This window comes from Octodon degus, unplaced genomic scaffold, assembly GCF_000260255.1.
Source record: "Octodon degus isolate 3935 unplaced genomic scaffold, OctDeg1.0 scaffold00045, whole genome shotgun sequence".
Taxonomy (NCBI): Eukaryota; Metazoa; Chordata; class Mammalia; order Rodentia; family Octodontidae; genus Octodon; species Octodon degus.
In genome coordinates, this window is record NW_004524621.1 from 2,182,503 (window position 1) to 2,201,015 (window position 18,513).

The window sequence follows — 18,513 nt, forward strand, 5'->3', positions numbered from 1 at the left end:
TATCTGGTAATATGAATAGCTGGTTGTAAGACAATACCATGTATTACAACAAATACTGTGAAATTCATATTACTTAGTTAAGTAAAATTCTGTATGAGTTGTCAAAAATAATAATAATAAATAAATAAATAAGATGGAGTGTGTACACTTACAATTCACTTGGTTCAATAAGCCACATACCAACTACTCAACAGCCTTAAGTGACTAGTGGCTACCATATGGGATAACCACTGATGTAGCACAACATATTATTTTATTACCAAATTCTATCTAGAATAATGGCAGAAACAATTTCCCTGACCAGGTAGAACTCTGCCCAGGAAAATGGTATGAAAAACCATCCAGACTTGACTGTCCCTACCTTACTACTACCTGACAGGTCTACACTCCCACTAGAATTACACCCATCAAAAGTGCAACTCACTTCTTAAGCTATCCACATACACTGCTCAGTATCCTTCAGCTAAAGAGGAAGTACATGCTAATCAGCAAGATGGGAAATTCTAAATAATTACATTAAAAGATAATACATACCTAATAGAGAAAGATTTATCCATTAGTCTTCCAGTTGCAGGATCTATAAATGCTAGTTTAAGGCAACACAGTGTTGGGGGCCCAACTTCATATCGTATTCCAACTATTTTGACCAATTCTTGATCCTTAAACAGATAAAATTTCCTCAAAATTGTAATTCTCTGCTTACTGCCTAATTAAAGCAAACTCACAATTTAGGCTCCCAAATGAACAAATTTGTCACTAATTACATCATTTTGCTAATCTTCATAATGGCAAGATACTTTCTACAGTCTCTAATATAACATACTCCATGTAAAAAGTCAGTATACTTACTTTAGAAAATACACCATGCAAGAATGTAAGTTAACAACATAAAATGTAAGTTATCAACCAGCTCAATATTTAAACACAACCACTACCAACAATCTGACATATTTCCTGATTGCTTTTTCTTTTTACACACATTTCTATATAATTTTATATTTGTAATCAAAGTGTATACACATTTTGCTTATTCATAAATATTCCTCAAGAAGTTAGTATTAGGGGCCAGGGAGATGGCTCAGTGGAATAAGCACTTGCCCGGCAAGTGCAAGGGCCTGAGTTCAATCCCCGGTTCCGCAAAAAAAAAAAAAAAGAAGTTAGTATTAAATTTCTCCTTAATGCAATCTGTTGAGAATCTCCACATCCTGGGATCCATTTCAGGCTGAAGATTAGGCAATGAAGAGGCAGTCACTGCCTGGGAAGAGCAGCCATCCATGGCTTTGCCACAACCTACCCTCCATTGTCTGTTTCCTTGACAGCAGGGATACAATCAGTCACTATCCACTCATTAAACAAAGACTCTCTGTGATTATCCAAGAAAACAATTTTGTTTACAAAAGCTACCAGAAAGAAAATCCTAGGAATGAATTTAAACACAGGTGAAAGACCTTTACAAGAAAAAACACACAGAGAGAACAAAAACTGCAGTTATTCCATATTTACAGATTAGAGGAGCCAATATGGCTAAGATGTCCACACCCTCAAAGTGTTCCACAGATTCAAGACAATCCCTATCAAAGTACTACTGACATTCTTCACAAAAGAATAAAAAAAAAAGTCTTAAAGCTCATATGGAACCAAAATAAAACTCAGAGTCAAAGCAATCTTTAGGAAAAAAAAAATAAAAATAAAAAGTAGGAGCCATAATTCTGGGATATACAATGAAGCCACAGAAATCAAAATAGCATGGTTCTGGCATATAAACAGATGTACTGCCCAATGGAACAGTTGAGAGGACTTTGAAATAAATCCCATACATAATGTCTCAGTTACTTTTGTCTTGTTGCTGGGACAAAATACCTGACACCCAGAATTAAGGATGGAAAGATTTACTTAACTCACAGTTTGTAGAGGTTTCAGTCCCTACTCAGCTGGCTTCAAGGCAGAGTGGCACATGGAAGAGGGCAGTAGTTCATGGCAGAAAATAGTAAAAAGGGAGAAACAGTGGCAGAGAGAGGGGCAGGCCTTTCTCCCTTACGTAAATTGTATTCAGGATAGGGAGGGTTTAACACTCACACCCATAATCCCAGAGCATTCACATCCATAATCCTACATTGGATCATGAATTAATCACAAACTCTAGAAGCCTGCTACCCCATTGACTGCATGAGAACTGGGAGGACACTTAAGACACAAACCTTAACACATGTGCAACTAGCTGAGCTTTAATAAAAGTACTAGGAACACACACTAGAGAAAGAGTACTCTCAAATGATGCTGGAAAAATTGGATATCCACATTACAAACACTGAAACAAACCAAATTTGGCAGTGCACACCTATAATCCCAGTACTTGGAAGGCTGAGGCCAAACTGCCATGAGTTTTAGGCTACATAGTGAGTTCAATGTTAACTTGAATTATAGAGCAAGATCCTATCTCAAAAATCAACAACAGCCAGGGAGACGATAAGTGCCTGCCTGGCAAGCGCAGGGTCCTGAGTTCAATCCCCGGTATCACAAAAATAAATAAATAAATAACAAGGATAAAAGTAAAAAATAAAAATAAATAAATTTTTAAAAAACAATAAAAATTTAAATTTTTTGAAAATGAAAAGACCTTTATCTCTTGTCATGACATACCAATTATTATCATACTGTCTCACAAGTAAAAGTTTTTTTTTTTTTTTTTAATGGGTAATAAATTAAAAAAAGACAAAAGTAGAAGAAAAAAAGTCACAGGTCTGTCCTGCTACAAGGCTGTATATGGTTAGATTTCTAAATTTCTGTGTAAAAATATGTAATTGTTTATTCATATTTTTTAAATATTTTTCACTTTTAAAATTTTTATCTCCATACTCTGTAGGGACTTAATGTTTAACATATCAATACTTGATGGAAAATACCTGTTCCACGTTAGGCCTAAGATGTTTGATATTCAGACAGACAGTGAAGTTAAATCCAACTGCATAAGATGTAGGTTAATAATAAGCTTCTCTTCTGCAGGGTTAACAACCTAAGATGGCAGACTAAAAATTAGAGAAATAGAAGGGCTGCAAGGACAGCCAACATTTTGACCATAGCCTTTCTCTTTTTTGACCATAGCCTTTCAAAGTCAGTGAAGACTCAGGACATAGAACCTATACTGTAACATCATGTAACTTTGTGTCCCAATTTTTTTGATCAAGGAGATTATGGGGCCACAGAGCAACATGACTGATGATGTAAAGTGTGCCTAAGGAGAGTCACATGGAGAGAAAATATTCTCTCAGGCTTTCACAGAGAACAAATTGGTCAAGCAATGGCTGTGACTCAGCCACATGGCTGACAACGACAAAGGATCTGCAAACTGTGGTACAGGGTTACAGGATAAATCCTGAGGGTATTTGACTGATCTTATCAGATACAAAAGTTACATTTCTTGTTATACAGGTCTTGCTTTATCTTGGTGTTAACCATCCAGCAGAAAAGTATGAAAGTGAGGTATATAAGGTAAAGCCATATTAATATGCTGAGCTGTGAAAGGCTCAAATCAACATCTTCTGTGGATAACCCACTACTATGGTGGACTGCTGGACTGTGTTGGATTGTTTTGCTAAATTCACACACCTATAGTATTTAGATGCCAATGGAACAGGACTAAGCAAAAACGGGGATACAAAGGAAGGACCATTTTATATCTGTATATGCAGAATAGTTAGGATAGATGTATACCTACTTTCGCTTAATTCAATGAGAAGATTTGTACTAACAGTGTTTGGACAGGATATTCTGTCTGCATCTTGTACTATGGATAATCACTAAGAAGATATCCAATGTATTAATTATTGAAACTGTCCTATTAATCAGCTTCATTTTCATTTTGTCCCATTGATACTTGTTTCTCAATAAAATAAAATAATTTTAAAAAAGAAAAGACCTTTATCTCTTAAAATACAGAATAATCAACTCAAGACAGATTGAAGAATTAAATGAAAGACCTGAATCTATGGAAACACATATAAAACATAAAGATAATGCTTTAGGACATAAGAAAACAGAGTTCTTGAACATGACTCCCAAAAATAGAAGAAAGAAAAACAACAAAAGACCACAATTAAGAGACACTAAAACATTTTTTTGGGGGGGGGGCAGTGAGATAGCTCAGCAGACTAATTGCCTGCTTAGGCAAGTACAGGGACACACAAGTTCAATCTCTGACACCACATGCCATACCAGTCCCACCCTGGCAAGCCATGGAGACAGGTATGGTGGTGCACGCCTGTAATCACAGTTCTGGGGAGGCTGAAAACAGGAGGATCACCATGATATGAGCTGTGTAGTGACACCGTGTACCAAATACATGAAAAAATAAATAAAAAAAAATTTTTGCACTTCAAATAAAACAAAAGAGAACCTACAAAATGAAATAAAAGAAGTGCAAACTATACATCCAACCAGAAGCTAATACCCAACATACATAAGGAACTCAATCAATTCAACAGCAATAAAACAATCCAATGTAAAAATAAGCAATAGAACAGACATTTCTCAAAAGACCAAGAGATGCACAGGAAAATGGTTAGCGTTACTGTCAGAGAAACGCAAAACCAAACCATAGTGAGATGCTGCCTCATTCCAATAAAAAGCTCTATTATCAAAAACACAGAGAAGATGGCTGGGGCGATAGCTCAGAGGCATAAGTGCTGGCCTAGCAAGCGTAAGGTCCTGAGTTCAATCTACAGTACAAAAAAAAAAAAAAAAAAGGATAAATACTGGCATGAATGCAGAGAAAAGGAAATTTTTACACTCATGAGAATGTAAGCTAATGTAGCCATCATGGAAACAAAACAGATTCCACCAAAATTAAATATGAAATTATTAACAGGATCCAATAATCCCTGTACTGGGTATATAGTAAAGGAAATGGAATCAAGATGAAATAATAATCTCATGATTATTGCAGCAATATTCACAGTGGCTTAGAAAATGAAAAAAAAATGTATCAACTACTGGATGAAGAAAATGTGTTCCAAACACAATGAAGCTGGATCCCAGCATTCAGAAAGCTGAGGCAGGAGAATGTCAAGTTCTGGGCCAGCCTGAGTTACAAACTGAGTTCAAGGCTAGCTTCTGCTCTATCTCCCAAAATTATTAAACAAGTGTTTAAAAATTAAAAAGAATAAAATAGTGTTAATTATAACAATATACACAGAACTGCATGTCATTATGTTAGGCGAAATAATCTAGGCACAGTAACATGTATCATCTCCTTCACATGTGGAATCTGAAAAAAATCCATTCCTAAGAAACTCAGGAGTGTAACAGTATTTAGCAGAGGCAGGGGAGAGCAAGAGTCAGGGACAGGCAAAGGGGTATCAGCCAGTACTGTCAAGTCACAAATAACAATTCAATCCTAGTTTTTATGGCATAGTAGGCTGACTGATAATAACAAACTTCTAAAACATTTTTTTTGAAAAGCTAGAAGAGGGCATTGGAGGATGGGGGCAAGGCGGCGTGCGGGAGCCACACACTCGGTGCCATGGTGGCTGCTCCGGGGGCCTGGCAAGCCCGGGAAGGGGAAGCCCTTTAAGCTCCTAGGAATTTTAGATGTTGAACACACTCCCTGTGCACGGGATTTAGTATTGTATGGTTCATTAGGATCTGTCATGACTGGACTCAGATACTTTTTGTTAACTAGCAGAATTAGAAGATCATGTGATGTTGGTATATAAGGATTTATCGTGGTGACTTTAGGATGCTGGTTCCATTGCAGGTATAATTATGCAAAGGAAAGAATCCAGGAAAGAACTGCCAGAAAAGGAATGAAAAATAAGATTCTCTACGAAAGCACCCACCTTGATCCTGAAAGAAAAGAAAACAACAGCAGTAACTGAGCAACTTCAACACAGAAAACCAAAACAGAACTTCTTAAAGTCAATGTGCACAATGCTGGGATCAACTACACAGAGTATCTTATATGGACAATCGAAAAGCCTCAATTGATTGAGTAAATAATGTGTAAACTGTTAAAAAAAAAAAAAAAAAAAAAAAGCTAGAAGAAATATTTTTGTCCTAAAACCATGATACATACTTAAAGACTTACATTTACCCTGGGCTTAGTGTCACACAACATCTACATGTACTAAATCATATCCTATAAATATTTTATGTGTGGATTTTTAAAAACAAGGAAAAAACACTGCACAGAATTATTGTAACAAAATACTACAACCATTCTCATTCACAGCTGTTATATTTATAAAGTCACCTACAAAAGAATACTAGACCAGGGTACAAGCCAGAATTAGGCTATGATACCTAGGACACAACAGATAGTGAACCGATCAGATGTAATTTTCTTATGTGTTCCTCCCTAATAGCATATAACATGAAATACATGCTTCTTCATTAACACTGAACTCACATCAAACAGCACTGTGGGGGCCAAGGAGATAGCTCAGTAGAATAAGCGCTTGCTTGGCAAGCACAAAGGCCTGAGTTCAATCCCTGGTTCCGGAAAAAAAAAAAAAAAAAAACACAGCACTGTGATTTATACCTGAATTAGGTAGGTTGTCTCACACTATGGCCTCCTAAGACCTACCATATCCTTCTTAGGAATACTAAGATAGCACTTCAATATTAAGCATGGAGGCCATGATAAATAGCAAAATCACCAAGGGTGGGAGACAGCAAAAAAAAAAATACGAGAAACACAGAGCACTAAACAGACTTTGAACCAGACACCTGGTTGCAAAGTAAGAACTGAAACAAAGAAGGAAGAGGGCTGTTCTTGTTTAGCCACAAACAGGAATACACATATCAGGAAATCAAACTTTTTGCCATTCTGCACATGTTCAGGAATGACCTGAAAGCCCCATGAGTATGGATTCCAGGGTTCGAAGTAATTCGTATCAAGAGTGTATTTTTGCAAAAAAATTCATCAATGAGAACTGACTACACTCGATAACTCAGTAGTGAATGAAATATATATAAAGTCAAACTCCAGATAAACCATACTTCCACTAGGCTTTTTTTTTTTTTCCCGGAACCAGGGATTGAACTCAGGCCCTTGCGCTTGCCAGGGAAGCACTTATTCCACTGAGTCATATCCCCAGCAGCTTTTTTTTTTTTTTTTTGAGACAGGGTCTCACTATGCAATTCAGGCCAGCCTTATGCTCATATCTGAAGCCCCCAGGCTGGTCTCCAACTCACAGCAATCCTCTTGTCCCGATCTCCTGAGTGCTGGGATTACACGCATGTGCCACCATGAGCGATTCTGGGGCTGGCGTGGTGCTAGGGCCAGAATAGTATGTGGGGCTAGGCACTGAACTCAGGACCTTGTACTTGCCAGGCAAGTACTTATACTGCTGTACTATCTCCCTAGCCCCTTCCAATAGGCCTTTTTTTTTTTTTTTTTTTAAATTTTTTTTGTGTGTGTGTGTGTGTGTGTGTGTGTGTGTGGCCAGCTCAGCCCACCAGGAGGCGCGGCTGGCTGGCATGTGGTGCTGGGGGATCGAACCGTGGTCCCTGTGCTTTGCTAAGCTTGTTCTAAGTAGGTGCTTTAGACCACTGAGCCACCTCACCAGCCCCACCAATAGGCTTTTTAATGGATTTATAAATAAGTGAACTACGATGTGCATTAACTGACTTTAACTCAGTTAAAGTAGTATCATTAACCTACCCTAAGATCCATTTTTCTCCATGGCTCCTTGTTAGGGTTTAGTTCATAAATGTTATTTCTTTTGACAGCTTCAATATAAGCTTCATGGCCCTGTCGAAAATAGATGACCTACAAAAGGAAAGTATATGTTTAATAAAATAGTTCACATGCAGTATCAATTATGCATATGTTCTGCCTCCATGTTTGTAGTTTATTACTCTCACCTCATCACCCATTTGAGGAACAAAGGGAGACTTTCGAAGTGTGGTGTCCGTTATCCATACGGGAGGATGAAATTCATATAAATGTTCCACATTTTCAAGCTCTGCTGGAGTCATCCTTTGCAAATTCTGCTAAGGAAAAGAAAACATCCCTTGGTAGAAAATAAGGCAATATGCACTATTTGAAAAACAAAAGCGAGGATGGCCAGATAGCTCAGTGGACTAAAGAGCCTGCTTAGGGAGGCAGAACTCAGCGGCTGGGTTCAATCCCTGGCATGACATGCCGGCCCCACCCCCAAGGTGCACTGAGAGAGCAATTGAGACCAGACATGGTGGTGTGTGCCTGTAATCCCAGGGCTTGGGAGGCTGAAAACAGGAGAATCACTACGAGTTTGAACTAAGTAGTGAGACCCTATAGACCCTGTCCTAAACACATTTAAGAAAAAAAGAGAGAGAGAGAGAAACCTTAGCATTCAGAATGACTGTATTTTGGCATAAGCACCTAATGATTGCATTTTAGAATCAGCTTACATGTTCAGCTGCTGAACACAGATAGCACTGTGCCAACTGGAGATCAACCTAGAACTTTGCTAGCACCGCCTCTAGACCATCTGACAACATTTCACCTCACTTCCCACTTTGTAGTGCTAATTCCCAACCTCAATCTTCTTCCACATACAGCTTATTCTACCAACATTCCACTTTGAATTGGAACACAGGCTAGTAATCACAAAGAATCTCTTCACTTGAGGCTCAAAGCCTTTCAATTCTTTGATATCCTCCCTCTCCCCTTCTAATAGTGCAAATAAAGTCTACTCCTGAGCATGGCCTAGACTTAAGACTCACTCCTAACATACACAAGAAAGCAGAAGTGACAATGGTACCTTGTAAGTGTAGGCCCTAAGAGGCATGCAAGCTTACTCCATCAGGCTACTCACTACCAAGATATGAGCACATTCAAGCAGCCAGCTCTCAGGAGAGGCACATGTGGCACAGAACTGAGGTTACAGCCAAAAGCCACATGAATGAGCTTGCCATATCAACTAACCAGAAACTGTTTAGAAATCAGAACCACAAGAGCCCACCACTCCTCCCTACCTCCCAAAGTAAGTTTACTTTTCCTATTTGATTCCTGCTGACATAATGTGGTGGTACAGGTCAGTGGCAGAGCACTCACTTAGCACAGTCAAGGGCTTCATCTCCAGCACCACAAGAAAGTACAGAACTGAACAGAGGAAAAAAAAAAAAAAAAAAGGAGGAGGAGGAAGGGGAAGGAAAGGGAGCAGGGAAAAGGGAGAAAGCAAAAGAGTGGGATAGGCACTGGAAAGTAACACCTTTATAAAAGTGTACATATATTTTTTATTTGAGACACGGTCTCATTATGTAGTCCTGGCTGGCCTTGAACTCACTGTATAGCCTAGGCTTGCCTTGACTTGTAGCAATCCTCCTGCCTCAACCTTCCAAGTACGGGCACCACACCTGGTAATACACAATTATTTTTAAAGATGTACTTTTTTCTTACCTCTTTTTTAGGCTTACTTTCTTTCTTTCTCTTCCATCTTCTTTTTGGAGGAGATAAATTTTCAGCAGACATTTCATCCTCTGAACTACTACAAAATCGGGTAATTCGTCGACGACATGACATTCTCAAGGGAGGCTGCAAATTGATGCCTGCATCAGCTGTCCAATCAGAGTATCGGGATGAGGAGTCACTGGAATAGGAGAACATTTCAAATTGTGTGGAACCAGAATCTAAGGCACTAATAAATAACAAGTTAATTATGGCCAGAGAGGAAAGAGAGAGCAGAGGAGGGAAGGAGAGCACCTGTAACATTTAACTTAAACATCCTACCCAGCTGCCAAAAAAGACTGAAACAACGGAAGATCATGTATATCTATCTGCTGCCAAAGCAAGTATACAATCAAAGAGCATAGCATGAGCAGAGAGAGAGAAAACTTCACTGATACTGTAAATGAGTAATTACTATGAGCTAGAGAAATCTGTTCCTAAGAGCACTCACTATAGATGACAGCCAATGTGAGATAGTATCTCTACCTCACTAACAAGCCCCTTACAGAAAACGAAGGGTACAGCTTCAGGAACACCAAACATACAAAAACCTAAGAAGAGCCACACACCAGCAAACTGCATATGAGATGTAGAACAAGAGATTTTTTTTTTGTTTTTTGGTGTTTTGGTTTTGGCTTTGTTTGTTTTTTTTTTTTTTTTTTTTTTTTTTTTTGTCTTTTTGAGACAGGGTCTCGCTAAGCAATCCAGGCTCACCCTGAGCTCACTTTGTAGCCCAGGCTGGTCTTGAACTCTCTCAACAATCAGTCTTGGTCTCAGAGCAGGGATTTTTAAATTAACTGTAGCAAGCAATAGAAAACCATGCCAATAAACAGATACAAAGGGTCAGACAGGATAAGAAATAGAACAATGGAGCTAATATTAGCCAAACCTTCACAGATTAAAAAGCAGCATCAAAGAAAAAAACAGAAATAGAGAACTAGTCTCTGGCCCTCAGTTTGCTTCACCAAACATAGAAAAAGATGAAAATGGTCTCCACTGGGACCATTCTTTGGCCCAACCTCAACCACTCACTTTCTATTAAAAACAAACATCCAAAAACATGAAGTCAGGTATGATAGCCCACACCTATCATCCCAACACTGCTAAAGCAGCAAGATCATAAATTTGAGCCTACTCTGAGCAATTCAGTGAGATCCTGTCTCAAAATAAAAAACAAGGGCTGGGGATGTACCTCAGACCAGTAATTCTGAGTTAAATTCCCAGTACTAAAAAACAAAAACCCTATAAGAACATTTGCTTTATATACAGAATCAAGAAAAACTGAAATAAAAGATAACACAGAGAAAGCACAATAGTGGCTACATGGCACTAGGGACAGTGCCTTGTTACTGTATGTTATTTATTACTATACAGTTTCAATTCTGCAAGATAAACAGGGCTCTGAAGGCTGACTGCAAAACAAAATGAATAACCTTAACACTACTGACCCGCACACTTGATGTGCTTCTTCACAATTAAAACTTAAAAAAGAAATGAATATATTCTAAAGCACTGCTCCAATTCCTAATCATAACAGAGCAAAAGAAGACAGACACAAAACACAGAGTACATATGAGTGTGGTTTGGACCAATAAAACCTCAACAAAAATCCCTAACCAGAGAAAGAGGGTCTGAATGATTTTTAGATGACAGAACTTTCTAGACATGATTATGGACAGACTGTATATAAGTAAAAGAGATTCAGCAATATCCAACTTTTTGCCCTGAGCCAGAAGGTGACATTGACCAAGATGAGAAACAGGCTGGCATTCTGACCCAATGAAACGTAGAACCCACAAAGAAATAGTAACTCATGCAACAGCTATAAATATTCTAGTGGTCTCATCAGGCACTGGATATTCTTTTTAAAATGTAGCACAAGACTAAATTAATAACACTACCAAGTAGTGATAGCCAACTAGAAATCCTCAGTGTTTCTACAAAAACAGCTATTAACAGAGCACAGTGTCTGTCTCTCTCTCTCTCTCTCTCTCTCTCTCTCTCTCTCTCTCTCTCACATACACACACACAAACACACTACCCTTGTAAGTAGTGGAGATCCAACCAAGGGGACTCTTACCATTGTGTTATACCCTTAATCTTTTTTCTTTTTAATTGTGAGACATGGTACATTAAATTGCTCAGGCTGTTCTCAAACTTTCCATCTTCCTGTCTTACCTAGGATTATGGGAACATACCACCACACCCAGCAAAGAGCTACCTATTAACAACCATTTTAGGCAGTGTTGCGACCTGAATCCAGAACCTCATGGATGTAAAGCAAACACTCTCCCACTGAGTTACAGCCCAACCCGTATCTCTTTTTATGTATAATAAAAAACAATGTGTTCTACACTTAACTTTTGGGCTGAGTGTTATTCAAACGTAGTTCCATTCAAGACTAAGCTTAAAATGCCTGCAAGAGGGATAGGGAGATAGACTGGCAGTCTAAGTGCCTGCCTGGCAAGCACAGGGATCCAAGTTTGATCCCCGGTACTACATGTCATGCTGGCCACTGAAACAGAGAACTGTGTTGCACACCTATAATCCCAGCACTTGGGAGGCTGAGACTGCATAGTCCAAGCTGCATAGTGAGACCCTGTACCATATAAATTAATTAATTAATTAAAAATAAAATGCCTAAAAGAGCAAAGCAGAAAGATACCTTGAGCTTTCACTGTAACTTTCACTTTTTCTATCACTCTTCCATTCATCTTCTTCTGAAGAACAAGAACCTTCACTCTGATCACAGGAGGTCTCCTAATTTGTGAGGAGGAAAAAAAATCTTGATCCCATAAGTTAAATAACCCATGAAGGAAAAAAAAAAAAAGGAAAAAGCTAAGCACAGTCATCTTAAAATATCAAATCTAAGAAATAACTATAGTAACTAATTAATAAAAACATGATCAGATAAATTTAAAAGCCAAACTTCTTTACTATATCCATCTTCTTACCCACTAGAAATTTACCACAGTAGAAATTTAACACTGTTGTTATTAGCAAATGTAGTGATACTAAAAAATCTGGGTGACAGATGCCTTTTATCTCTAGGTGACATTAAGAAAAGTCAGGTCTGGCAAGATAGTTCAGCAGACTAAAGTGCCTGCTTAGGCAAACTTAGGCAAGTGCAGGGACCATGGTTCAACCCCTGGCACCATATGCCACACCAGCATTGTCTCCATGGTGGGCTGAGCCCTCTATAAAAGTCAATGTGTATACTCACAGGGTTTTGAACTGCAGCTATTCTAACAAATCCATGGTGGTTTTAGTTTTTAATTCCCTACAAAATGGTGACTATCTATCTTCTCATAAATTCTTTGCAATATTGTATTCACATCTTTTTTGATGAGGTGTACATTAGATATTTTTCCCATCTTGAAATGTTTCCTTATTGCTATTTCATTATTTTTAATACGTCTTTTTACCTAAAAGTCATTAACAAATCCAAAATATCAAGATTTTATGCTTAATTACCACCGAGGAGCTACCCAGTTTGTACTGAAGGTATTTACATTATTTCTACATCATTTTGAGTTAATTTTTGTGAAAGGTTTATAGGAAGATTCATATTTTTGAAAGGGGGAAATCCAATTATGTCAAGGTCATTCACAAGAACCATGCTTTGTCAAGAGTTGTATTTGCTCCTTTGCCAAAGGTAGATTCATGTTAGTCTGTTTCTATATTTTGTATCTTGTTTCACAGATCTATTTACCTATTCTTCCTTCAAAACTGCTATTTCAAAAACTGCAGATTTCTAGTGACTATTAATACCAGATAGTGTTGAGTCCTTTTATCTTGTTCTTTGGTGCTATGTTAGCCATTCTGGGTCTTTTTCCTCTATACACAGTTTAAAAATAAATCTATGGATATCCACAAAAATAATCTGCTGGAATTTAAATCAGGACTTTGCTGAATTTACAGACGATGCTGTAAAGAACTGACAACAAGGATGTGGGTCAACATGAACTGTAAGTGATGGCTACTGGGAATGAAAATGGGATAACCATTTTAGAAGACAATCTCACAGTTTCTTATAAACAGAGGCAATCACTTTCCTTCGTAATTGCCCAAAAGAGCTATAAGATTACATCCCTACAAAAAGCCAGGACACAGATGTTACCAACTTTATTCTTAACTACCATAACTGGGAAGCAACCAAGGTGTCTTTTACAAAGTAAACAGAAAAACTGTTACATCTATGCAAAGGAAAAAGAGAAAAGAAAAGGAAAATAAATACATAAATGCCAGATAACAGGGTCTGTTAGAGATAAGGATAAGCAGATTTGAGCCTCCATTCTCAATAGGCTAGAATTGAGTGATTATTTTATGGGTAACAAGAGACTGGTTTTTCTCCTTAGGAAAGGAAAATACAAATGAGAAAAAGCTTAAACTAAATTGTTTCTCACATCATTGTGGGTGGGATATACTATTAAAGAGGCATTGGCACAGAAAGACTAAGAAAAGTGTCTACAAACAAGAATCTGTATTCTAACTCTAACCCATGCTTAACTACTATCCAAAGAAAGAGAGAGGTTCAGTCACATGGAGCACTGTACTTCTCAAACATTACTGAATCAGAAAATACTAACATTCTAGAGTCAGGGATATAGCTCAGCAGCACTGTACCTGCCTGGCAAATACAAGATCCCAAGTTCTATTCCTATTGCAAAAGAAAAAAAAAAAAAAATCTAATATTCAATATTAACTACTTTTCCTGAAAATACTGGTATCCCAAAATGAAGATCAGTATTTTTATGATCATTAAAAGTCAAGCAAACAAGTATCACAAAGACTTCTTACTAACAGTGAAAATAAAAATGACAAAAGAAAAGAATAAACTAGATTTACTTCATCAAAGTTTAAATTTTTTGGTTCAAATGACACTACCAAATAAGTGAAAAGATTACCCACAGAATGGGAGAAAATATTTGTAAGTCATAGATCTGATCAATGCCTTATATCTAGAAAAAAGAACATAGAGAAACATAGACCCATCCATCTTTTACTTTGTTACAGTAAAAGATGAAAAACCAAATTCAATATTGGACTACACATTTGAATAGCTATATATAAATGTTAACTAAGTACATGAAAATACGTTCAACATTATTAATCATTAAGAAAATGCAGGGGCCGGGGAGATGGTTCTGTGGAATAAGCGCTTCCCTGGCAAGCGCAAGGGCCTGAGTTCAATCCCTGGTTCCAAAAAAACAAAAAAAAAAACAAAGGAAATGCAAATTGAAACCACAAGATGGCACTTAACACTGAGGAAGGTAGTGCTGTGAACCTTTTACGGCTTTTTTTTTTTTTTCTTTTACAACTTTCAATGATTCAACATCCCACTACACCATGCATTCCATAGGTTGACCACAACTCACTACGGTAATAGTTTAAATAAAAGGGACAGACAACTGATACCCCTCACCAAAGTGTTATGTGCTCAAAGTATCATGGGGCTTTTGGGAGTATCTGGATCATGGATAATACATATGATACTGGATTATTCCATTGATTGGTTTAGCATAGTTCTAGGTGTGGGTGACAGACTAACTGAGAAACATAGACCCACACTGGATATGGAAGGAGGCAAATAAAAGGGTTGCCTAGATGAAATAAAAAACAAAGTGTGCTGCTTCCTGCCTGCCTGCCCGCCATGAACTGCTCTCTTCTGCAAGACCCCTCTCCATGCTGCCCTGCCTTGGATATAGCTGAGTATGGACTGAAATTTATACAGACTGTGAGTCAAAATAAAACTTTCCTTTAACTTGTGGGTATCTGGTGTTTTGTCCCAAGGAGAAGGTAACTAAGAGAACAACAAACACAAGGATGAGGAGAGAAAGTGAAAGAACGTTGGCGGAAATGTAACAGTACAACCTCTTTGGAAAGTCTGGCCAGTACTCAAAAAGTCAGTTGTCATGTGAATGAGCAAATCAGATGTTACATATGAATATACAAAAAAAAAAAAAAAAAACTTGAACATGAATGTTCATGAATAGTATTATTCGTAACAGCCAAAGAAATGGGAACAATATAAGAGGTTATCCTCAGCTAATAGATAGACAAATGTGGTAAACTTCCATATCATCAGTAAACAACTAACAAGAACAGTTGACAAATGCTATTCACAGCCTTTAAAGCATAACACTACATAAAAGAAATCAGTGATAGAATCATACAGGCTGATTTCATTTATATGAAATACCAGATTAAGCAGATGTACAGAAAGTGCATTTTTAGGTGGTAAGGGTTGGGGGAGAGGCCAAAAACAGGGAGTGACTGCAAAGTAGTAAAGGATTTCTTCACGGGTGATGAAAATGTCTAGAAATTAAAAACTGACAATGACGACAGAATTCTATCATACACTGAAACTACCATATCATATATGTATACAGTATATGACTATATCAACAAAAGTGTTAAAAATATTAGAGATGTGGTAGCCTATATCTCAAGGCCTAGCTACTTGGGATACTTAGGCAGGATGACCACTTGAAAGCATCATCTCAAGGCCAGGATGCACAGTACAGGGATCCCTTACTCTCTCCCCCAACCCAAATCATAAAATTTTAATTTCAGGAGAATACCTATTTTCATATAAATCTGGGGTAGATTCAAAGAATTAAGACAAATTTACTTAAGATTATCTTCTATATTTTAAAGTTACCCTACTCACCTGTCTTATAGAACATGAAGACTCATTTCCAGATGATAACTCACGATGGTCAACACTCCTCATACGGTAAGTTGGATATTTACGTCTACATGTCCTCTGCCTAGATTGTGACACCAAAACCACTGAATCCAACTGAAACACAAACATGAGAATAAAATCAACACCCAGATAAGGACGATATCAATAAAATGTGCATCCTCTCAAGTTTATTGCTTTATATTTACCCATATTTGTTATTTCTACTATTTTTTTGGAAGACAGAGACAAAGAGTTTCACTGTGTTGCTCTAGTGGCCCTGAACTCACAATACACTCCTGACTAAGCCACCTGGATGCTGCGATTTGAAGTGTGAGCCAGCACACTCAGCTTGGTATTTCCATTTACAGTGCCATTGAAAGACATGAGAAAAGCCACATTGTATCAGCATTTGTGAACACCATATTCTACATTAACTGCATTACAAGTAGGGTAAAGTAAGTGACTCAAAAAGGATATCACCTTAAAAAATACTGAATCTCAGGCCATGCGTAGTGGCACACACCCGTATTCCCAGCACTTAAAGCAGCTGAGAAAGGAGGATCCCCACAAGTGAAAGGCCAGCCTAGATCTGGAATACATAGCTAGACTGTCTCAAAACAAACAAGACAGTAACTCACAGAGGGAAAAATGAATTTATATACAGTACTGGGGTACAGTATATGATCTAAGTCACTGTATGTAGCATGCAGCAATAGCTACATACAACAGTATAAATCAGTATCTAAAACAGTCCTCAAACAATCATTTTCACATTTAAAGTTCTTAGATGAACTGTCTTTCAATTCTACTGGTATTATTTAAATACATTTTTATCAAACAAAATAATTTTTAAAAAATCAACCAAAGAAAATTACTGGTTTTAATGTTGAAGAGGTACTGCCCTCCCTTCCCTTGGGTAAAAAGGCTTCCTATATTTCAAACCTTCAACACTTTCATTTCACCAAAAAAAAAAAAAAAAAAACTGTAAAGATTAAAAAAAATCAATGTAAGTAGAAACTGATCCAAAAGAAAAATAAGGTGTTAAAATTATAAAATTATCAGGCCTCTGTTTTTAAAACAATCATGAATGAAAACAATTGAGAACTTTAGCAGAAAACTAAAAACTCTCAAACTAGGACCAAATAAAAACTCAGAACTAAAAACTGTACTACCTGGTAGGGCCAGTGAGATAGCTCAGCAGACTAAGAGCCTGCTTAGGCTAGCAAAGGGACCAGGGTTTGATCCCCTGAACCACATGCAAAGCCGGGCCCATGCCTGGGAAGGCTGAGCCAGCCATAAGACTGGGAATGGTGATGCATGCCTGTAATCCCAGAGCTGGGGAGGCTGAAACAGGAGGATTAGTATGAGTTCAAGCTGTGTAGTGAGACCCTGTACCAAACACAAAAAAAAATTTAAAAAACCAGTAACTAAAATTAAAATTCAATAGGTTTAACAGCAGATTGTGCACAGTTAAACACAATGTACTGGAATACAGGTCAAGAAAAAAAATCTGCTAACAAGAAAACAAGGAATCAACAGAAGGCATTTTATATATATTTAAGAGAAAAGGTATCAAGAAAGTATAAGATGGAAATACACAGCACTATTGGCACACTAATCAAAGAAAGCTAGCACAGTTCTACTGTAGAAGATGCTCCCCCTATAGCCAGTATTCTTCAGTTTCTTAGTTGCCCAGCTAACAGTTCTAGTTGCTTCTGTTTCTTAGAAATAATTTTTTTAAAATCAACCAAAGAAAATTACTGGTTTTAATGTTTAAGAGGCACTTCCCTCCCTTCACTTGGGTAAAAAGGCTTCCTATATTTTAAATCTTCAACACTGTCATTTCACCAAAAAAAAAAAAAAAAAAAAAACCTGTAAAGATTAAGAAAAATCAATGTAAGTAGAAACACTGTGATGTTTCTACTCACTGTGATGCATAGCTGATCACTATAATAATGCACACTGTACAAACTCATGACCAACTGGCAAACCATTCTGCCTCCATACTTCTGGCCTGCTTATCCCATGTAAGCCCTAAACCACCAGAAATTAGGGCCTGATATTTTGAGAATAATTCTGATCAGTACCCACTGACGTCAGCAAGTCTACCTCTAAATCCTGGATGTTATTTTGGTGATTCTGTTTGCCATTACACTGTTGCTACTACAAAATATAGTGACAATTCATGTAAGAAAACAGAAAACCCTAAATTTATATGCACCAAGTAATGTAGTTTCAAACCATATAAAGCAGAAATTTAGAGAATAGCCACAGAAAAATGTGCAGAGATTTTTGTTGCATATAGGTAACAGTGTGGGCATTAATTGCTAAGGCTAAACATCATGGCTTAATAATTTTATTCCTAAAATAAATACACACATATACTCAGAGA

General features: G+C 37.4%; 1 protein-coding gene and 1 pseudogene across 3 annotated transcripts in view; one reads left to right on the forward strand and one right to left on the reverse strand.

Moving 5' to 3' along the window:
- The window catches only part of Brwd1 (bromodomain and WD repeat domain containing 1), a 153,031-nt gene that overhangs the window by 67,714 nt on the left and 66,804 nt on the right, over positions 1-18,513 (reverse strand). For 2 of the 3 annotated variants that reach the window (XM_023716038.1, XM_023716036.1), the window contains exons 21-26: positions 16,104-16,235; positions 12,096-12,190; positions 9,383-9,572; positions 7,864-7,992; positions 7,661-7,768; positions 535-659 (exon numbers count right to left, since the gene is read on the reverse strand). In XM_023716038.1, coding sequence (XP_023571806.1) covers positions 535-659; positions 7,661-7,768; positions 7,864-7,992; positions 9,383-9,572; positions 12,096-12,190; positions 16,104-16,235 — 779 coding nt within the window. The remainder of the gene's footprint in view (positions 1-534; positions 660-7,660; positions 7,769-7,863; positions 7,993-9,382; positions 9,573-12,095; positions 12,191-16,103; positions 16,236-18,513) is intronic. The other variant, XM_004631770.2, reaches the window with a different exon arrangement.
- LOC105742252 lies at positions 5,478-5,873 on the forward strand (annotated as a pseudogene).